At 40.7% G+C, this 23,668-nt stretch overlaps 1 protein-coding gene across 1 annotated transcript in view; it reads right to left on the reverse strand.

Moving 5' to 3' along the window:
• Positions 1-22,356, reverse strand: part of NTPCR (nucleoside-triphosphatase, cancer-related) — a 58,129-nt gene extending 35,773 nt beyond the window's left edge. Inside the window, exons 1-2 of the mRNA XM_085315414.1 lie at positions 22,229-22,356; positions 18,356-18,438 (exon numbers count right to left, since the gene is read on the reverse strand). Of these exons, the coding sequence (XP_085171540.1) occupies positions 18,356-18,438; positions 22,229-22,356 (211 nt within the window). The remainder of the gene's footprint in view (positions 1-18,355; positions 18,439-22,228) is intronic.
• Between the last annotated feature and the right edge of the window lie 1,312 nt (positions 22,357-23,668).

Here is a 23,668-nt window from a genome sequence, read left to right on the forward strand (position 1 = left end):
GACAGAACAACTGCAAGACCCACTGGCAGTATAGTATTAGAAAGCTACAGTAAGTTTTCTCAGTTGGGAGGAGAAATACTGTATGTCACGCTGTGTTCTCAGAATGAGTTTTGAAAATTTTTCTGATGTTACATATCTTATTGTATACTTTTTTCCCCTCTCTCTTTGTTTAGAAGAAAGATTACTGAGGGAACTCCACAGGAATTTTTCAGATCACTCTCAGTCCAGTGTGCTAGGGCACGAGAGCCACTATCATTGAAACTGCAAGAATGAACAAGGTGTCTTTTCTTCTTAGACTGTTTTTTAAAGTTGAGAGGGCTTGCGGGATTATGCCCACCTGACCCCCTAACAACTATTGAGACTGACCAACAGGTAGAGGCAGACTGGCAGGAGAGCACTGGTCTCAGCTGTTATACTCTTAAAAACTTCAGGAGAAAGTAGATAAGGAGGGGAGCTAGAGAAGCATTATTAGTGTGTCTCCACAAGAAAAAGAAAAGCTGCAGTACAAATTTATGCCTTTTTAGATACCAGAGAGTACACACAAGAGAGAAACCATACAATGCCCTAATGGCAAAGGATGATATAAGCAGCTCTTCCATCCTATTAGATATCAGAAARTTCAACCAGAAAACGTGAGTCATAGAAAAGCAGTTTGATTAGCTTTACTGCCCATGCAATTGCTTGTTTATAGTGAAACAACTGTTGTAATTTCCTTTAGTGAGGATTCTGAGAATGGAGAAAGGCATCTCCATGCATTTGGGGACTACAGAACACTGCGGATTTTTTTTGAACAGCTTGTTTTTGTTTTGTCTGACCTTACTGCTGCTTTATATTTACTCCTTACTCCCAAGTTTTCTTAATCCAACCCTGCACCTCCAATAGTTGCCTTTTCTGCAGGAGTTATGCTTTGTTTTCTCATCTGACATATTCAGAGGATGCAGAGGTGGCTTTCCATTCCTCTGCCCTACAGGGACTATCAGACTTTTCATTCTGGGTCTCTTTATCAGCAGGGATTTGCCACCTTGCCAGATTGGCAAGTTCAATAGCAAAGAGGACAATTGTGAAGTGACACCCAATACTACATACTAAAGTCTTTGCCTGCAAAGAGTCTGGCTGACCAAATGTGTAAGGGCCTGTGTGAAGTTATGAGTGAGGAGACTCAAAATAAAATGGAAAATACCTCTGAATATTGACTTTAAAATAATGTACATCTTTTATGTGAAGTGGTATTGTAATTGTGAAACTGTGCCCCTGTGAGAAAAGGAATGTTAGACAATTTGAAATTTGGCAGCACAAATACTCTCAAAGACTTTGATAGAAAGGTGTAAGGATGAAGAATGGGGAGAGTGCAGAAAGGTGGAAGCTGCATTAAGAGATTAACGATGCTTCCTCCCCATCGGCTGGTCCTTCTGGGCAGGTTGTCTCCAGCCCTCAGGCAGAGATCAGAAAAAACACAATGTTTAYGTACAAGTCCCTGGTATGTCCCCACAGTGTGCACAGTCATGGTCCAACAGCAATGAACAGAGATCTGGTTCCAAAGGAACGTATTAAACTTATTTCTCATGACTGAACAACAGCGATTACACCACTTAAGGCTTTCCCATGGTTGGAACACTAGGAATGTCTCACTTTCCCATGTGGATTCTTTGGTGTCCGTTAACMCATGATATCGCCTTACCTCCTTTCCCTCAGTCACCCCATTCTTGCATCTTCCTCCATTACCAAGCAGCCTATTTTTTTTTTGTTTATCAGCATCTCTGCCAATTTTTTTTAATTGTCAAAGACATTGAAAAGATACTGGGAGGACAGACTGGTACGTATAGAAAATCTGACTCAGAATGRAAACCAGATGACTCTTGAAATTGGCACTGGTTAGTGCAGACTTAGTCTGTCAACAATTATAAAATAAAGATCAAGGATAGGGAAATAACCATAAACTATTTCTTCAGAAGAGAACAGTGTTACAGTAGACATTATTCCCAGCACACAATGGTTGAGACCAATAAGTCTTTGTGCCCAGTTTTTCTTCTTGCTCTTTGATCTGTTGTCTCTTTGGAATAGTACCATTCTCCAATTTCAGCTTGTAGCATTGGCATAAAGCAGCTCTTCCCAGAGATGCTGCTCTCAGGAGCAGGTTGCGTGATACTGTGTGGTGTTCTTCCTGTATGTTTTTAACAAACTTCATCCCTTCATCCATTAAATCTCTGCTCTGAATTTTTCTCTCTTTTATTTTTATTTATTTATTTATTTATTTTGTAGCCACTTCAGATTGCCACAAGGATAAATCAAGGGTGTTCGAAGCATGGATTTTTGGTGTGTCTTTTCACAGAAAATCGTGGCTGATTACAACCTCAAAAGGGGGAAGAGAAAATCTCAAGGCACTGGAATGCCAAGGGGTATGGTTGGGGTTCCGGTTTATTACCCAGATAATGCATTTTAGTGGTAGATGTGAAATGATCGGAAGCATTGGCCTGAATATCCATACAACTAAAATTTCCTCCACAGCCTGGTGCCCTTATTGACAATCTGTTTATTCAGTCTCTCTGCTTAGAAATGGAAGCACTTCCCAGGGTTATCACTAGTAATAAAAGATGAGGATGCCGTTCATGTTGTACCTGTGGAGTAAGAAGAGACTGTACTCAGACTGGCGAAATTCACTTCTTTTTTTAMTAGTAAGAAAATAAAGCAGGACTTTTTAGGATGATTAATCATCAAAAGTAGTGACATGTTTGGCATCTGTGCACAATTTCCGGTAACAACCCAGCAAATCAGAATCTTGTTAYGAAAAGAAATATTAACAGTAACATCTCCTTATTAGCATAAATTTGAGGTAAAAAATGTTAATAATTTTTCTCTAAGGATAGGCTCAGGAAAGAATATTTTCTAATTATGCATCTGAGGAAAACACTGTTAGATATTAACTAAACAATTCTTTGTACAGATTAGAGGTGTTCTGGAAATATGCTTACTTTATTATCTGTAATTCTGGTCAATCAACCTACTCTACTGTAAACTGGGATTTTGATGACTGTCAGCAGTTCTATTGCAAAGATTCTATTGCAAAGACAATATTGAATCTGCAGTGGTTCTTCATACTGAAGGTTTATTGGCAGTTTAATACCAAAGAGTCGACTTGATGCATATAAGTATTAAAAATCTCCTTTGCTCCTTGATGTCATGCAGGAATAACAGCCAATATTTGTTTTTCTACAACTTAATTTTGATAACAGAAACGCTATTTCAGAATGCCTTCTCTTTGTAATGCTTTCTTCTCTTAGTCACCTTCTAGAGGTCAATACTGTGCATTCGGCTTGATCTGCCAACAGTTTCTTAAGGGTAGTAAGTTCTGTTTCTCCACACAAATGTTCATAATCACCTTGACATGACAATAAATATCATCTCATAAATTAATTACTTGCATCTGCCTACCAATATTAGAGTCAGTTTGGTAGATGCCACCTGTGGGAGATTTTCTTTTCTTCTGTGTGACAAATATGGGTAGATAATACAAGAGGCTTCAGAGAACTGGTCAGGGAATTGCTTATTTTCCCCATGAAAAGATTTTTATAAATGAAAATGTTTGATTTTTATGAAAATCAAACAACCCTAAAAGGTCACGAATCCCCAAACTATTTAGGGATTTTCTTTAAGGGGGAAAACAGATCTTTTAATTAAAAAAGTTCTGCATTTTTACTTTTTACCAATACAGTTCCTTTTTTWAAAAAAAATCTTTTCATGGTGGCTTCATCCAACTTTAATTTATGAGCTCCTCCATATGAAAAAAATATTTCTAAATATTGTGGGGTTTGGTTTTTGGGGTATTTTTATAAGGTTACACTGAAGCATGTATTTATTTTACAATTTTTGAAAAACTGAAAGTTATTTGACCAAATCTTGCAAGTGAAAAAAATCTGTCCTTTGTCAGAAACTACACATAGAAATTTTTAGACAAGGAGGCAAATGTTTTGGAAATGTATAAACTTCAATAATTCTAAGACATCTGAAACAGGTACTGTCTGGTTTGGTGACATAAATTTTCCAAAACAATACAGTCAGCTGGAAGCTTGAGTTATTCTGTGTAGCATCTCTGTGGGAGTACTTTATTCCTGCTGTATCAAAAAAAAGTAAACAAGGTTTTAAAAAAGCGGGAACGTGATGTGTTTTATGGGAAAACCCTCTTGCCAAAGTTATAAGCCAAAAAATAAGCAATGATTTCTAAAAGGCCTGAGGACATAAGATGGAAAATATAGGAAGTGAAGATGTTTCTCAATATCTTTTTTTAGTGAAAGATTTTACTAAAGAGGTTGAGCTGCTTGGTCTAAGTGAAGGAATAGAGGGACAGATCAGCACACTGAGAAATGGGATTAACACATTCAGTATGTTAAAGAAGTGTAAAGGCTACTTGGAAGGAAAGCTGTCAAGCACTCATAGGAAAACGTGGAAAGTACTGAAATGAGTATATGACAAGGTTATGCTTTCCTCTTCCTAAAGGGAAGTACCCTTATAATAAAGATGGAGCACGTTCAGTGTAGTGGGGATTGCATTAGGCCATGTGCATACTAAAGTAGTGTTTCTCAAATTGTGGAGCTTGTAGAAAGGCAGTCTTGAATGGTTTGGAAAAAATCTACTTTTTAAAAACAAATTTTCATTACTAATAAACATTTGTGTAAAACATGGATTTATTTGCTTTTGTTGCCAGCAGCTGTTCATACTCCAGAGCAGGGGAGTCAGTGTTTAGACTTGTCGCCAGTGTTTACAGACGCTTTCCACTCCCTCAGTCTGGTGGGATTTAGCTGCTGCTCTGAGCTGGGGAAGTGCTGACCAACCTGGCAATAAACGGAAGGAGTATTTATTGCTGCTAGCCATGAACGTGTGGTTTGCATGGTCTTAGTGGAAGTTTGAGGCTAAGGGAAGGATAATCACATGAAGACAGATGAGCTGCAATAAAGGTGCATGCCTGCAAAAAATTTGACATACATAGACTTTAATGTAGCTAAATCTAGGACCCCCAATGTTCCTAAAGTCCCATGATAAGGCACTGTTTCCAGTGTCTTTATCCAATTCTGCTGGCTGACTCCAAAGGAAAAAATTTCAGAATAACTAAGGTATAATAGATGCCTGGACACTCAGTGAATCCAACCTTTTTGTTTAATCAGTTCAGAACGGGACACACTACAGGGTGTCATACACTGGAAGGAGCAGGACAGTGTTTTTTTGGTGTCTTTTGTCCAGCCTAAGTGAGATGGACTTATCAAAACAGTTTGACCTCTAAAGTCTTTCACTCTTTTGAGTCTGTTGATACTAATGAGGCTCCTAAGCAGAATGATTTTCCCTTTTCTGTCATATTTCCACTTTCTTTATCCATTCCCTGGCTCCCTCCTCTTTGTTCTCCACACCAAAAGCTCATTTGCTTGTTTTCTTGCTGGCTGGAGCTGTTGGGGTTCACTTCCTTTCTGTGCATTTTCTTCAAAAGCCTTGAAATGTCACATAGCTATATGTCCTGCTGAGATGCTCTTGTCTTATTAATGTAACAATGGGTATTTTTTAATGAGAAAACATGAAAGTACCATGAGCCTGTCTCTCTGCTGCCTCAGACTGATCATGAGAAATTGATGCATTGTGTGAAGTCCGCAAAGACCTGGGAATTAATTTTAAGCCTGTTTGGGCAACTATGCACAAATAAGAATTTGTTCTTTAGGAGATGGTTTAGCATACTTTGACTAAGAGTGCAGTGCTCCAAGCCTCAACACAACCTGAAACAGTATCCCCAGAATAATATGACTAATGAATTCCGCTGAAATGATAAAGGCAACTTATGTCACAGACTTTGGAACAGACATTAATTATTCTCACTGACTTAAAAATTTGAGTCTATATATTCTCTGGCAAGAGCCATCAGATGCTCACCTGGTGGGCTCCTGCTTGCCTTGCTGATCTCCACGGGAAGCGGCTGTATTCATGGGGAACCTAATTCCTCAGGGTTGGGCTTTTAACTCTGATGGTGTTTGATTCATTTCCTTGTTTATAGGCTGAGGCAGCAGTCTTCCCACCAGTGCTTTTGAAAATCTGGTTGGTGTTTGCTTTTAAATTTGGGGACCTCACTTTTGACTCTCCTAGGTCAAACTCTTTCTCTAAGTTGATGTTTGCTTTGGCTTCACTTTTTGTTCTGTGGTGCTAGTTATGTAAAAGTCAGGAGAGGGCAGGAGAGAAAAAAAAACAAGCACTGGTGGGGTAGGCAGATGTCTAATTGAGGGGACTGGATTTTTCTCTGCTGTGTGTTTTTAAACAGATCTGGAGAGATCTATCTGTCTGTCTATCTGCAGTTATGCCATTTGAAGCAGACCCACTGTAGCTTGCTGAATGAATGCTAAATGCTGCTTGCTGCATTCCCTCGTGGAGACCCCCTTCTCTTGGTTCTTTCTACYCACCATGCTCTATTTTTGGGTGACACTGAGTGAAGGGATGTGGCAAAATACTAAGGCCCACAGATTTTAACGGCCTCAACTTTTGGTTAGCAGAAGGGTAGTTGCTTTGGCAAGGCTTTTTTTCACAGAATCACAGAATGGTTGAGGTTGGAAGGGACCTCTGGAGATCATCTAGTCCAAACTCCTGCTCAAGCGGGGTCACCTAGAACATGTTAGACAGGATCGCATCCAGGCAGATTTTGGATATCTCCAGAGAAGGAGACTTCAGTGCCTATGAAAGTATATCAACATAGGGAGGCAATATCACTAATTATTTGTTTCTGCTTTACTCTCAGGTTAAATTAAGGCACAGATTCTGGACCTCAGGGGTCCCCAGATGGTTACATTTGGTTATATGATAAGGTGGGGATATGTGCTAGGATGCAGCTGCGAGCATGCCTTTGAGAGCTGGCCACAGTTCCCTGCCCAARTATTTCCTAACCTGCAGTGCTGCATCCTGCTGTTCCTGCTGCTCCAGCACCCCCTGTGCCAGATCAGGCCGCTCAGCTTGGCCATCAGCCTTCAGGCTGCTTGTACCTGCACTATATGTGGTCCCTGAGCAAGACGTGGCTCTGCGCTGCTGGCATGTTAGAGGTTGTGCTCTCCACAAAGAGCAAGTCCTGTGCTTGGCACCTGAGATCTATTGGAGTCTGCACTTTATTATCAGCTCTGTAAATGAGAGACATCTGGCAGCATGAAACTATGAAGTATGGGACAGAATCCATCCCACATCACCTACAGGCAATTCTGTGTAAGAAAATGTGAAGAGCTGCACTGGGTCAGAACAGAGGTCCACTTAACCAGCATCCTGTCTCCAGTGATAGCCAGAGCAAGCCTGTAGTGATCCCTCCCCAGAATAATCTCCTAAGATTTAGTGATTTTTTTTGGCTAAGGGACTCCATAAGACAGTGGCAGTATCTTTGCATTCAAGAGGCCTCAACAGATTTTGCTTTGTGAATTTTCCCATTTTTGAACGTTCATTCATTTTTATGTGTATTCGTGTGCTAAGATGGTTTGTAGCTTAACTATATATTATGTCATCAAGGATCTATTGTTTGCTTTGAACTTGCCACTTGCTGATTTCATTTAGTACATGTTGCGGTATGTGGAATTTGCACTTCAGGACCAGTGAATCTCTTGCTCCACATAAGGTGAAGGACTGAAATGTGTGCTGTGTGGGCAAACTGGGAATCATAGGACAGAGATTCCCCTGGCCCATGCTTTATAAGAGCACATCACACTGCCACTAAAACTCCTATACTATTGCCAGAAGAATTTCCAGGAGTGACTCAGTTTGTATTGTCATGTACAACAATTTAAATCCTGAGACCTAATGTAAAGCCTAATGGGGGAGATGTGGGAGAAGGTTAGGGGGGAAGGTTGGGATAAGCCTTTGTCTTGATACATGTGTTAAATAAGGGAGTCTAAAATCTATTTATAGTTAGGTCCAAAGTTCAGAAGAAAATAAAACATTGGGGGAAAAATACAGCAGGAGGGCTTCCCTTAAAAAGTATGCATCAAAATGTTGATTTGTGATTGCTGATGACAATAGGAACAGTGGAGCTTGAGAAGGACTGAATATATAAATTGACGGCAACAGATCTTTAAATGACATACAGCAGCGGGGAACACCCAGTGTTAAAAGATAACACATGCATATCTGCATATTGACACATGTTCTTTTTTAAAATCTGGCCTCCTGTGTTGGTGTTTTCATTTGCAGCAAGAAAATAAATTTAGCCTAACCTCTGATTTTCATTCCAGATAACATCTTACTTTCTCCAGTTGCCAATAGTTAAAAGGATGTCATGTGAGAGTAATAGCTTGTCTTGGCCTTGCAAATCTTTATCTGTGTCTATAATTCTGACTTCTGATGAGCTGCGCTGTTTCCTTCTTGGGCTCTGTACCTTTAGTTTCAGTGGAATTGCCTGCTGTGTAACTGAGATCTTTGTCAGGAAAACACTAAATGTTATATGCTCAGATGAACTTCTTGTGCTGTAAAATCGTATTATTTCATTCTGCATCATGTGTTATACATGTGTATGTGTGTCTAAACCTTATTATGATCACAAAATCAGAGGCAAGCTGCTTAGGAACTTCCAGCCTTAAGGTTTCATTGAGCCTAACATCCATCCCTCCTTTTCACTTTAAGTATCCACCAGACTGATAGGTTTTGTTTCAAAAGAGAACTGTTTTGATGGATTAACATATTCAAGTTGGGAGAGTTTCAGTGATCATAGCAGTATACAAAGCAAATGTAGAAACACCCACCTGAGGTGTTTCATCCAACACTTTTCTAGAATGTCATCTCTACTAGGAGGAGCCTCAAAAGGACAGATGCAGCTAAACCAAAAAAAAAAAAAAAAAAAAAAAAAAAAAAAAAAAAAAAAAATCTGTTCTAAGACCATAAAAACAGGATTGAATCTCCTTGCATCTGCCCCCATAACTGCCTGACCAGATGATTGCCTAATTGCTGCTTAGAAACCTTCACTGATGGAGACTCCACAACCTCCACAGGCAATCTTTGTGTTAAACTAACCTTCCTGTTAGAAAGCTTTTCTAATGTCCAATTTGCATCTCCCCTGTGCAAAGCCATYAATTCTGTCCTATTTGCAATAGGCATGGAGAAAAATTGGTTCCCTGATCTGCAGTGGCATTTTGTGCGTATGAAGCATTGCAGTCCCCCCCCGTACCTTCTCTTTTCCAGATTAAATCTCTCCAATCCCTTTGATCATCCCTACTGCACGCTTTCTCTAGGTCTCATCCATGAAGTGGGTTATTCAAATTGGATGCAGTAATCCAAACCATGCGCTACCAGCACTTCATGGAATATGTTTGTTGTTTCATAAATTTCTTGTAGTTTATGTATGTATTCCTGTTTATGCAGCTTAGTATGACATTTAACTTCATCCATCTCAGGATGGCCTTTGTCTTTTCATTTGTGAAAATGTCATAGTGTAACAGGAATGGCAAACCTTTGGCTGCTGAACCACATGCAGTTTGCAAGTGGATCAAATGTAGCTTCCTTGGATAGGACCATTTTGGATAACTGGAAGCATTCCCTGCAAACACAGCCAGACAAATAGCTCAGGTATCAGAATTTGTCTCTTCAGGCAGAAATGTGGAGGACTTGTTTTCATCTTGGATCAAATCCTGTGGTAATTCTTAAGCAACTGTGCTCAAAGAAACTGGGAAAATTCCTGCCAACGGAAGGCTACCAAGGAGTCAGCCCAGCTACCACTGTAAGATAGGGCAACAATTTTCCTGACTGCTACAGCAGTAAAATGTAGCCAAACACACTTCATTTGTAGTACTCGTGTTTAACTGCATGGGCAGCACTGTCAGGCCAGAAACTGCCTAAGCTCGAGGTCTCCAAAGAGACAATTTCTGCTGAGTTAAGCCCATTGGGTGTTGTTGGGATGGAGTAAAAGGACCATTGAGCAAGCAATTGCTGGGCTCCATTTCTGTGATGTGTAACACTGCAAATGTGAAATACCATCTAGCAGGCTTAGATRCAAAATACAAAGCTGGTATGTTAACAGCCAGCATGGAAGTGTTGCATAGCCCTGTGCAGAGCCTGTGAGGGCTGCTTGTCTTCCTAACTACAGACATGAATGTGCAGCTGTACACAAGCACTTCTACTACAACGTTTGAATGAATAAACAGTGATAAGAAATGCTTAAATATTGTGCCTAAACTATGTTTTGACAGCTGTCGCTTGTGCTGTCTCCCCTCCCCAAGTCTATCTTTTAATTATATCATGTTATCACAATGTTTCATCTGTCACCCTCGGCTGATGGCAGAAGGGAGAAATTCAGCCATGGAATGAATAGATGTAGCTTTCCTCACTGCCATAAAGTTGTGTTTGCTGCCCTCCCCTTGAATCGCCCTCCACAGTCGGTTATCATGGCTAGAAAAAGAAATGCCCTGTCTAAAAACTGAACAGGGGTTCATGGAATTGGTTAGTGTGTTTTGCATGATGTTCTAGTCCAGCAGCTGAGGTATTTTTAGCTTAATCCTAGGCATATGGTATAATTTGAAATCCAAAAGCCAAGTGTATTCATCCTGGCTAAGGGGGGGGCTAAGAACCAGCTGCACAATGAGAAAAAAATAGTCTTAGCACTTGGGCAATTACTTAAGCTGTGTTCACATCTTTCCATAGTCACTTGAGTGTTCCTGCAAATAGGAATTGTTCAAATATCCCCAGAGAACGAAATCGAGAGCCTTCAAGATTAATTTTCCGTCTTTGTGCAAACTGCTGGATGGGGGATGGAAGCAGTTAGCCTTTAAAGACATGTTTATGGAGGTTAGATCAGCCTTTTGGGGAACTGACCCAGTATCACACATCCTCTGTGGCAATTTCTGCAAGATCCCAATCTTGCATGTGTGTGATGAAGCTTGGAAGCACTTTCTGCAAGTGGGCTGCCTGCAGGAGAGCGAAGAATGAAATCAGTTCAAAGGAGAACACTCCTCTAACAGCATGGAATATAATACAATTTTTAAACGACCCCGGAAAATGAATTCCCTTTGGAAAATTTGTAACTGGGAAAAAACTGCTGATGTTGCACAAGTGAGTTAAGAAAGAGCAAAATATCGTATGCTGCAATAAATGTTATAGCTTGTATGTGGAAGCTCAGAACAGAGCATTGTGTGATTTCCTAAATTCAAAACTTCTAAATTTAAGGAAATTTGTTAGATTGTTCTCTACTTTCTAACAGAAACTAATGTGCGCCCTTAGTAGTTTCTCTGATGTACATCATGAGTGAAAATAATGGCATTTATGACTGTGTTAACTCACTGAATATTTGTTATCCTTTTGAACTAGATTTTATTTTACGTTTCTCCCCTCCCAAGTCCAGGAAAAGGGAGAGGAGGGAAAACACCTCCTGTTTTTTTTTTTTTTTTTTTTTTTTTTTTTTTTTTAATAAAAGGAGAGGCTGTTCCACTTCCATGCATTTCCTTTTAGCTCTAACCACCTCCCCAAAGGCCAGGCCACTGGCTCCAACAGCAGTATGTCCGTCAAGCGCTCAGCCTGACACCGTTCATGACTAACTTGCTAGTGGTGAATGTACACAGGATAGACCACACCTAGGGACTGAGTCAAACCAGGCAATTGCAAAGGACTGTCGCTACAGTCTGTTGGCACAGAAGTCTCTGAGTTTCTGATCTGTCCTTGCACAAAGCTTTACTCTTCAGTTCTTACTGCTTTTCGTGTTTGTATGCTAACACTCCTTCTTTCCCTTTCAAATAGCTTAGTGACATTACTGAGACAGCAGACAGAACATAGGCAGAGAAATAATGACTTGAGTTCATGTCTGATCTGGCAAATTATTTTTTCCCCTTTTTTCTTTTTCTTTCTTTCTTTTTTTTTTTTTTTTTTTTTTTTTTTTTTTTTTTTTTTTTTTTTTTTTGAACATTTGTTTCAGTAGCAGATAACTTACCCTATTCAACATCCCTGCCGTGACAGGCCTCCCATTTCTGTTCTGGACTGCACTCTTGCACACTGAGGGAGGAAACTGTAGATGACTGAGTATTCTCTATAGAGAGAAAAATGTACTTTAAAGTTTTTTTTTCCCTTTTCTGGAGGGGGTTGTCTGCAGGTCAGATGGGTGAGTTGGAAGGAATCACAAAGGAGAGAGTGAACAGCCAGTTTGGGGTCATCTTTTTCCACCTCCCAGGCCTCTTCTTTCAAGCTTCCCAGTCTCATTGAAGTCAGATCTTTCAAGATCTTTCTTGAGAGCAAAAGGAGGCAAAAAGAGCACATCTCCTCTTTCATTTCTTTCTTTGTTGCCAGCCAAAAGCTGGTCAGGCTACAGCACCTGTGAGATTGTGAGGAGTCCTTTCTCTGCTTCTGTGCTTGTTCTGGCTTATTTTGCTCAAATGCCTCCCTTTGGTAGAAAGGGGAAGCTATCTGAAATGCTCTGCAAACTGACATAAACCCCGGGCACCTTCCTGGAAAGGGAAGAGGTTTGTGATAGTGTGAGAGATACAGAATGGTTTCTACAAATGGCCTGTGCACACTCTAAATCTAGGAGTTTCCTGAAGCGAGAAACAAAATTCTGCGGTGCGCAGTGCAGCGGCTTGGGAGCCTTTGCCTTCACCTCTGCATAGCATTGTACCCCGGTGCAGGCTGTCCTTGGCCTGGGGGCCTTGCTCCAGCTGGACTCAGCAGGGCAAAACTTCCATCATGGCAGTAGTGCTGCCTCACTGTTGCTCACTATCTCAAGAAGTGGTAGCATCACCCTTAAAAATCCCTGCTGCCAGAGCTGCTCTGCTGCTCCTTCTGCGCTACAAGGGGTGGGAGCAGCTGCACRGAGGTCCTTCTAACATTGCTGCAAGCAGTATTAACTTTGACTGAAAAATCTGCTGGCAGTTAAGGGCCAAGCCCTTTCCAGGAACTGCTTGCTGGCTCCTCTAAACCTTGCRGATAATCAAGTTTGCAATGTGAACGTGGAAGATTTTGCAGACTCACAAGGAATATGGAGCAAAGCGCTCTCCCATCTCCTCGCTGCTTTTGTCTTGTCCTTTATTCCAGTTTGCAGAGCCCTTGTGCCTTTCCTTGCTGTGTAGTGGGTAGAAACATTTGGCTTTCTGTAATCAAAAGCAGCCATAGGGGTCTCAGTGGGATTATTTTTACATGTAAGCATTGCACAAGTTCAACTCCAGGAAAAGAGGCCAGTATTTTCTTTAACACATGCTGGTATAAAATAGGAACAATTCCTCTAAAAGCTTAGAGACTAAAATGGCCTTGAATAAGACCCAAGGACTTCAGCTAAATTACAAAACTAAATCAGAATGAATGCTCTTTTATATCTGTTTCACAATGGTCCCTGGACTTAGTGAACCTGGATGTCAAATATATAGATAAGAATGATCTGTGCTGGAGCAGAATAAAGGGCATATTCACTATCCCTAAGCTGTGAATTCAGTCTGCCCTTTGTCAAATTCTGCTGTGACTGCATTTGAACAAGTTTGAGAGCAAAATTAGGTCTCAGCTACTGAGGGGAGAAGATTGCAGGGCAAATTCAGCTTGTTTTACTTAGTCTTGCTCCTCTGCCAGTTGTCTCTTCTCTCCTTAAAAATGATGCTATAATGCGCTTCGGATTTTTTTTGTGCTTCAGAAACCTTCAATGCATTTTTTTAAGGCTGTCAAGGTGGAGCCTCTATTAATTTTGTAAGCTTTAACTTACAGAATAAGAAACTGAACAAGTTACAAAGAATTCCCATTGCCTTTCAAAAAGAGGTGAACAATCCTTTCATGCTTTACATTCTGCAGGGTGGTTTGGAAGCGGGGTTACATGTGTTTGGTCCTTATAGCTGAGACACTCAAGCAGTGCTAAGTGTGGGCAAGTCTCCTGGCAGAGTGAAGAGCTGGGGCTTATGGCAACTTCAGAGAGACATTTGGGAATGAGAGGAGCCCCGGGTCCTACATTTGCCAGGAGCCAGCCATTCACACAGATGCCCAGCACTACTTACGAGCTGACTGGCTCTGTCTTACCCATCAGAGAGGAAGCATCTCCTGCTGGCTTTCTGCCAGCAGACAGAAGCTCAGATTTAGGAAAGCAAAGTACAGTTCTGCATGCCAGTCCTGAAAAGCTACCARCACTGATGGAGATGTAGAAAGAAGGGCAGGCAAATCTGCACAGCTCTAGCCAAGAATAAAAGTGCACACACTTCTGAATGGAAGYGATGTGGTGAGATGGAGGGACCTGGTCTGTCCAACTGGAGAAAGTTAAGGGGGATCTGATTGATGTCTCCAACATAGGATGAGAGATGGACACAGGAAGGTGAGAGATGGCGCCACCTTCTTTCTAGAGGTGCACTGGGAAAGGACATGAGGCAATAGTCACACACTGCAATATGAGGTGAATGCCAGCTCAATACAGCGACAAAAATGTCACAGCAAGAGGGGTTCAGCACAGGGACTGCCCAGAGAAATGTGGATCTCCATCCTCCACCCTACAAAATTTGACTGGAGAAGGCCCTGAGCAACCTGTCTTGCCTTGAAGGCGCCCTGACTTATAGTGGAGAGTTGGACTAGATGAGCTCCAGAGGTTCCTTCCCATCTCAGTTTTCCTGATTCCATGTTGTTACATATGTTATGTCTTAACTGTGACTGTGGGAAGTCACTTACTCTGTTTGCCTCTGTATCCTTCGCTTCACAGTGGAAATAGTATTTCTTCCATGAAGTATAGTATACTTCCATTAACTTTATGTCCTTAATTTTTATTGTATTTTTTTAAGGTCCAAGAGTACACTTGGAGGTATACAAGTCATAAAGAAAATGCCAGCCTTTAGGAAGGCAAAGACCTGAAAAAAATTCAGAACAGTACTTCAAACATTATGACACTGCTACATTTTATTTTCTTGCATAGATATAACTAATAGGTGTCTGTAGCAGCCCCCCCCCAAAAAAAAAAAAAGAAAGGGTTTCTTTATGTGAAGAATTGAAATTATAACTATTATTTGTCATTTCCCCTCCTTCTTCTAGGTCTCCAGAAACAAAAATGTTTTTTTACGTTTAGATCAGCATCATTAAGAGCAGCAAGAATAGTGCCATCTGGTTATTCCCAATAATGTCCATGTGAGAATTTGTTTTAAATGATGTAGAAATGACACAGTGTTGAGTTATTCGGAGCTTATGGGCATTTGTGACATGAGGCTGAGTTAAACACTAATAATAGCCTTGCAGGTAGGCAGTATGRGACATTATATTCTGGTCACAGACATAGAGGGATAGTTCCATTTTCTAAAATGTCAAAGATGTTAAAAAACCCCCAACTCCTATATAGCTACAACTGCCTCCTTCCCCTTAGACCTTTCCCTCTTAGAAAAGGCAAAGCTTTTTCCAGTGCTAACACTGGATACATTTTACTATCTTCCCCCAGGAAAAGTTTTCTCTACCTATGGATATATGAGACTGGTCAGTTAATGAATGGTCTGATTGGCTGAACATCTGCAGGTGCTCCGTAATGACAACAATTAAGCTATTCTGAAGCTATTACCATATTAAATTAACTTACTGCAATGCTATTAATTAGAATTCATGTTCTAGAAATGAAACAGCACAGCAATTACATTCATATTTAATGACCTGTAGAAGTAAAGTACAAAAATGGTAAATTTCCTCCTGTAATTACTTTAATGTTGGAAGCTGGTGGGTCAGACTGCTCCCTAGTGTAACTCCAGCTACTTCTTTCCTTTGCAACATGAATGATTACGATCCAAGTTACCCTTTATCTTGCAAGAATAATTATTTGGCATCTGATAATGAAAGCTTTATAACAGTTGTGCCAAAAARTAGAAATCACTCAAAGTTCAGCTGGTCTCGTTGTGAAGTCTGAAACTTGATACAGTTTTGGGAAAGRGTTCAAGAGGGTTTATTACAGAGATTATCACTTGACCTTCTGAAATGTATATTTTACAGACAAGACACAGCAGTGATTACTTTTTGCATAAGGTTTTAAGGCTTCCCCTTTACATTCCTTCAGCCCCCTCCTTGGCAAAAGTAATTGTAAGTGTTTTTGACTAAATATTTCCCACTGAATTTCTCAAATTCTGTCACATGGAAATCTCTTCAAAGGACATCCTTGAAAACTGAAACAGATTGGTTGTTCCCTGCTGTTTAAGGTGTTAGAACATCAGGACCTCTCTGTGCTTGGGTGCAGAGGCCTTTGCAGCCATATGAACTTCACGAAGCAGCTGGGGTATTTCCCCTTGAGCATTTGCCGTGTGCTGGGCTTGAAGCTTCGTTGTTGCTCTTAAATAGATCTGTTAAGGTGGGCTCAGCATGCCCAACAGCCCATCCATTTGTGACCCCTGAAACAGCCCTTGCCAGTTATTTTGCACTGCCTTATTGGCGGGAACTCTGGATACYGCCCAGTCATGAATCACAGCACTGCGAAATAAAATAAAAGAGAATAAACTGGAGCTGCTGACATGCTTGTGGGTTGCTTTCTACACAAGCGATAGAAACAGGGCTAGGCAGCTCTTGTCCATGGGTTATCAYYCAGCAGGTGGTCAGTGTGTAAAGTGACCCATGGGGTGTTGCTTTTGGCCTGAGGGCAGTRTGAGCCACAGCTTCTTCCAGTCCTCRTTGTTGTTGACCAAACYGCAGTGTTATAAAAGGGACGGCAGYGAAGCCTATTTATTACCCTTCCTATTTTTGACCTGCCTATATGTGGCCCTGGATCCTGGCTACTGCTCCATACAYGTTCTATCACATGCTCTTCAAGGAAAAAACAGGGTCATAGCCCAAGGCACATAAAAAAAATAATGGATATAACTCTTTATTTCCTTTTTACCAGTTTCAAATTAATCTAAAATAAAATTGTGCTATCTCTGGATGAGAAGCTGCCCTGGAATCTTCCATAACAATGCTTATTTTCAGACTGATTTTCTTCCTCTGGTGAGGGAGGAAAGGTTTACAATTCGTTTTACTGGCAAGTCTGAATATTTTTTGTTTTTTCAACTATCAAAATGTACAGAGACTGAAAATCTACCCAGAGAAAAGGATGTCTTTTATTTCTTTATATTATGCAGGGTGGTGGCAGGGATATATTTCCATATTTATTATAATAGTATCACAGGTATTTACCTTGGGAACAATTGGGCAGAGAAGTCCAGGAGTTTGAGGAAAAATAGGATGATGATAGTCTAAACTGGGAGCTAAATCTTGAGGTTTCTCTTCTTATTTGGTGCAGGCTCTTGTCTTTCTAATCTTCTCTCTAACTATGCCAACTTAGCCTATGCTTATCTCTGCCTAATAGTCAAAACTGTTAAAATCAATTTCTTACTTACCAACATCTTCTTGACTATAGTCTCCTTTACATTTACTTTTTCAAGGATTGATGTAAGGAGCTGGCTTATTTATTTGTAATTGCAGTGAGTTCTTGAGCGCCTATGTGCATATGTGAAGCTACAGATATAAAYCTGATATGCCCCATATGAAATCCCAGGAGGGTATTTCTGTTACAATATCAAACATTGTTTAGCCTAAGGTGTTTTAAATGAAGCTTAATCTCTTTTGCCTCTTAACCAGACTATACTACCCTATAATTTTAAAAATAGTTTTATATACATGAGCAGGGAACCAAAGTCTTGACAGACCGCCCTGGTTGTCCTCATAAACTTTTGAGGCAAGCTTTCAAGCCTTCAGAACAGATGTAATGTAAAAAGAAGTGGTAAGGCTTATGATTTATGTCTCTCTTCTTGAATTTCTATAAAAAGGGATAATGGGGTGTTGCAAAAATGGATTAATGCAGTATACCTGGAGCTTTGTATCCCTTCAGACTAAGCTATTGTAAGTGCTCTGGTATAATTTTTTTGCTTAGTCTGCCTGTCAGCGCTTAGCCTGTAGACAGTGTTGCAGTGGACTGTGAGATAGAAATGCCTTAGTGAAGATCTCATATGGCTCAATTTCCCCAAACTTGTGTATTGTAGTATTATTTTAATTGCTGTTTTATGGAAATGGCAATGTGCTTGTACAACTCTTCCTTTTGGCATGGATGGTAGGTCTTCAGAATATATAATTTCTTCTCTTACTTTGGAGGCTGTTTGTCTAAAGCCCYGGGTATTTTGGAACGAATACTAATAACTGAATCTGAACTGAACACCGATGCGTTCTTTGCAAATCTGGCATTAACTGCTATGTCCCTAACGACGGGCAACTTCCTGTGTTAAGGTGCTAAGCCGTATTGGGGAAAAGATGTCTCAGCTGCCACCATTTTGTTCTGTGCATTTTGGCAGGTTACGGACAAAAATCTGAAAGTTCTGCCCCACGCTGGGCTCAGTGTAAAACCTGCAAAGTGCTCTCTGCAAATGTGTGTTCCCCAGGTTTGTAAGTTCAGGAACTCTAGAGCGGAATATATGCCCCAGAGGTTTAACCTTACGTCCTGGGGATCTGTCCACCTCGACAGAGCCACGCAGTTTTCCTGCTGCATGCTGGTTTTGATGATTAAACAGAACCATCAATCTGTGAGAGACAAGTATGGAAAACAAAAACTCTGAAATAATTTTTCCATACTGCACATGTGAGGATTCAACTCAAGGATCCCAGCCGACAATGCGTTATGGGTATTCATTTTAGATTGTCACCTTTTTAAGCTTATCCTAACCTAATTAAGTGTCTGTTTTCCCCTTAGGGCTGGCACTTTTACTAGATGAGATAACAGCTGCATCTCTGTGAGAAGCCTTGTGAAGGGCAAAATATTTGTTAGCGGTTGCTATTTTCAGCCTTGCCAGAACAAACAAAGAGCTAGGCACCTGCAATCGTTTCTTTTTAAAAGTCAGCATAATTTGTACGTACTCGTGGGGTCAGTGGAGGAAGGAGTGGGGCGAACGGGCAGGCTCACCCGCAAGGCTTTGGGGCGATGCTTCTCAGGGGGGATGACAGCCTCTTCTGTTTGGAGACATGCGGGGCTCTTAGGTGATTAATAGCGCTCTTCTAGCAAGGGGGAAGAATACACAGAAGAAAAGAGCCCTTTGCAATCGCTATTGCATCTTGGGACAACCCAGTGTGAGACTCATGTTGGCTATAAACAAGAGCACTAGCAAAAACAAACCGGGTGAGTTCAGACAAGGGCTAAGGCAGGAGAAAAGGAGATTTTTTTCCTTTCGCTTCTTTTTGCTTTTTTGGCAATTACCCACAACTAGATTTCAGAACTCTCAATTTTAGACCCTGAATGTGTGTGATAAGTCTTCATCTTGAAAACAATTAGGCTTTGGGCTTAACATGCCACAGAGGGTTATGTAGATCCAGGATTTTCTTACACAAGAATAACAGTCGTGAGTACATGGGAGAGCAGATGGCATTTAGGTAAGCTGTATTTGCAGGAACCCCCTCTGTGCTGTGAGATGGCAAATGGCTATTGTCACTGCTGTTCCCCTGTTTGAGAAAATAAGTGCCAATAAAGTATCTCTGATGCTGTGGTGATGAAGCAGAGTTAATCTGCAGACATGTATTAACAAGGGTCAGCATTGCTCTTCTGCAGCAGGTTTTTGTAGCTCATTTCCTGTTAGGCAACTGGCAGCAACATTTAAACTGCAGAGGTGTTTCTGGACGGTGCCTGTGGTTGGTGCGCTGCATCAGGCCCTGATCTGGGCTAAGGGGAAGGAAGAAGGGGTATCTGTGGKCTAGCTCAGCTGCCTGATGTGAGTTAGGGAGGGTAGGGAGCAAGTGCAGCCACAAGCAGATATGGATGGAGAAGACAGGTCTGCAGCTGCTCTCCGTCACATAGCTGAGAGAGTCCCCTGCTCGGGGGGACACTCCCCCCCCCATAGGGAAGGGACTGGGGTGAGCTTTTGGGTCAGGTCACCTGTGTTTTTTTTTTTTTTTAAGAACTACACCAAAATCTTGCTCTGAATTCAACAGCGATTGTGGCTGTGGGTGTAAGATCCATATTATACCAGATAAAGATATGTTTKGAAGAGCCTCAGCCTCCTGAGGGCATCCACAGCCCTCTCTGTCCCTGTCCAACCTGACATGGATGTGACAATCACAGCCCAGGGAAGAAACCACTGCTTTGAAGGAAGACTTCAAAGAAYTGCTTCTCTGAAGGCGGAGAAGTGAGTGACTGGAGCGGAGGTTAAGTGGATGTTTCAGGCTAGTTATTTCCCACATATTGAGGGTGCTGGAGAAGACTGGATGGAGTTAGGCTGGAGCTGGTTTCTCACTGTTGCAAGGCTAGGTTGGATTTTGCAAAAGTCTAGCTTGAAAGGAAGTTATTAAAGAATTCTGTGTAGTGCACTTTCCTGGGTGATAACTTCCCCTAAGAAGCTCTGTGTTTTTGCAAATATAATTTATGAATGAGTAAGTATAAAACCCTTGAGATTCAGAAGTCATGTGGAACATGTGCCAAGGGAAGTTTATCATACCACCTCTCTTCTTGGTCCCCTATAATCTACCATCTTTCCCACAATAACCCGTCTGCCTTCATTTACAGCAGGTTACATGAGGGTAGAGGTTATTCTTGGAACAACTCTTGCACTGTTATTKTTACCCCTTATACTTTTGAAGAGGAACAGGTAGCTGAGTGTGGAGAATATCTAGGTAAACATGCAGTATTTAATTGACTTGGTATAAATCAGAAATAGTACAAGTCAGATTTTCCAGGTCAATGAATGAATATTTATCATTTGAAAAATCTATTGTGAATAGGAAAGAACTGAAAACTTGGCAATGATGAATAACCTGTATTATCTCTAAATCGTGGGGGATCTCAGGGAAAAGTGAATGTCCTTCTTTTGTGCCTAAAGGACTCTGAGGGCTAAAAGAGCTTGGCAAAACTATATTCAGCCCATTTGTAGAAGAAGTGCTAAAGGACAGAGAAGAGCATAGGTACCTTAAAACTCTGCCTATCTGTTTTCTCCTTCAGTCAGTCTTGCCACATTTCACAGCCTCACAGTGGGTTGGAGCATTGTGGGAACCTTGTGATGGAAACACCTGGTCGCTGAGCCTTCTCGTTACCAGCAGCTGCTGCAAAAACAGAGGTTTTTTCCAGCAGGCTGTCAGTAACTCCAGCTCCTCGCTTGCTTGGCTTATCAACATAAACAAGCTGTTTCTGCTTTCAGAAGTGTGTGCTCAGCAGAGCTTGTGTCCTTTTTACTTTGTGTGTCACTGCCAATGCCAGAGTAGGGACCCAAGAGAAGAATCAGTCTTCTGGAAAAATAAAACTTTTTTGGCACCCTGAAGATGGACAGGGTGCCATTCTTGATCAGCCATGAGRTGTAGAAAAAGTGCTGATTACAGGCTCCTGCCCTATGTTGTGTGATGCTTCATTCAGCATTCGTCCATATGACTGTCTTGATCTCTGAAGTTCATTGCAGTGTCATTGGAAATAACTGATGGTGTATGTATATTGCTGAGAACAATAAAAAAATCACTTAAAAGAAACCAATTTCTATCTGATAACTCTTCTTAGTTGATCTGGGGTCTGTTGACCATCAAGACACATTAAAGCATCTCCAGTGTTACAAACCTGACTTCAGGATTGCCTGACTTCATTTCTTTTTTTAAACTGGGACTAAGGTATGTGTTGTGCACCTTTGTCTTCTCCATCTCTCCTGCTAGAGGAAAGGCTGTTTTCACCACAAACCCTGAAAAGGGCCCCTTGGCCCTTGGAAAAAAAATAGAAGGATCAGAGAGAGGGTCCCATGTGTGCTTTCCCACAGAGATAAAAGGATGGACTAAAGGTGTCTGGGATGCAGCTGGCTGAAATGATTACTTTAGCACTGCAGGGATCAGCAACATATCTTTAAGGATGTGTCTTTGGGAACATACACTAGCAAAGGTTAAGAGTATAGTGAGGAAGAGTTACTATACATACGCCTTTTTTATTATTATTGGCCCTTTAGTTAGACCCAGTACAGCCACTCTAAAGTCCTAGATAAACAGCTTTTAGAACCTGGCATATCATTATTTAACTAAGTGGTTAGCTCCCAGAGGAAAGGTCTTTTCAGCTTATCTTTGAATGACAGGGCTTCATTGTATTCCAACTCTGTGATAAATTCCCCAGTTTGCCCTCTGTTGAAGGGAGATCTGTTCCATAATTTACAGCTTCTTATTCTTGTTTTTTTTTTTTTTTTTTTTTTTTTTTTTTGCTTTGAGGTCTACCACCTTTAAATATGATGCAGCCAAAGAAAATTATAGCCTTAATCTAACAATAGTTGACTTAAATATAATATGGGAAGCAGGATATAACCTGAAAAATTTGGGTAAAAGGTTGTTCCAGCTGTTCAAAAATTGTAGAGAAAAATACACTTACTTAAAAACTACAAACAGCAGTTCATAGGAATCCTGATCCTGGATCTGACTTCTGGAGCTCATGGACAAGTGGGTGCTGATGGCAACAACTGCTAAAGGCAGCAGCTGGTAGGATAACAAATTCTCCATGTTGTTTCTGGTCTGTAACTCAGAGATCTCTGCACCTCTCTCCTTGCTTGTATGGAGTAAGGATTTGTTCCTGGTATTTAGAGTTGCTTCAGTTGATAACTCTGATAAGTCCAGTTAAAAGTCAACATGAAGTGAATGTATCTGCACGCTGCAAAAGCACACAAGGCATCTCTTTTGCCTAAGGGAAAGTAACACAGGAGGCAAAGCTCTTACTGTAGCCAAGAAGTCTCAAGTCCAAGCTCTTGGGAAATCTTAGTAATAGAATTTTGTTCTTTWGTTTACAAGTTACAAATTCACTTTTCTGATAATAGGTTCAAGCCTGAATAACTTAATGAGTGCAGTAGTAAAAGCTCCATATCCATGCTTAAAGCAATTGTTACTGAAATCCCAAACCACCTGAGTAAGCTGACTTCTGATTTGGCTCTTTGTATTTTGTCCTTTTGAGAACTGAAACCAAATTTAAAGTCAAAAGTTAATTCCTTATCATAGATCATACAAAGAAGTGCATAACATAAACATTCTGCCCTGCCCGAGGATCTGTGGAATAGGTTTCCACAGGAAAAATGTTGAGAAAAGCTCTATTACGTTCTTGCATCATATCTAAGGATTATCCATGAACAGTGAAATCCAACTGAACTAGAAAATGCAAAGTACATTTATGGGTGGTTCTGTCTTTCCCTCTCTCTCTGTTCTTTTTCTTTTTGAAAGAAAGGATGGACTAAAAATGTTTTGGGGCAAAGTTAAAATAAAACCAGCAGTTCCTGGTTTGATAGTTATGCATGTAAGCATGTGTTTAATGCATACACTTTGGTTGGTTATAAAAAATCTAAATAAAGAAGTTAAAGAACTATCCACATGATAGATCTTTCTAAAAATCCAGTATAAAAACAAGCTTCACAATGATTTATTAAGCATACTAAAGCTGGAGTCATGTGTTAGCACTGAAGCAAAGAATGCTGTAGCTTTGCTCTGGCACAGCAAATTCTGCTGGTCTTTATGTTTGTAATTTTTAAAGCTATTTTTCAGTTGAATTTCTTTTAGATTTTCTTTTTTCCTTTAATGATCTATCTTATGATGCACTTTTTGTTCCATCTCTGCTATACAATAGTCAATTCTCTTATCAACACCACTTACTACTGTGAAGTCTGGAGTTATTTAAACAAAAGGTTCCTGCAATAGTCTCCCAGCACCCCAGATAGTCATAGAGTCACAGAATCACAGAATGGTTGAGGTTGGAAGGGACCTCAGGAGATCATCTAGTCCAACCTCCCTGCTCAAACAGGGTCACCTAGAGCATGTTAGACAGGGTTGC

Source organism: Rhea americana, unplaced genomic scaffold (genome assembly GCF_003343005.1).
Source record: "Rhea americana isolate MKP2758 unplaced genomic scaffold, rheAme1 scaffold_43, whole genome shotgun sequence".
NCBI lineage: Eukaryota > Metazoa > Chordata > Aves > Rheiformes > Rheidae > Rhea > Rhea americana.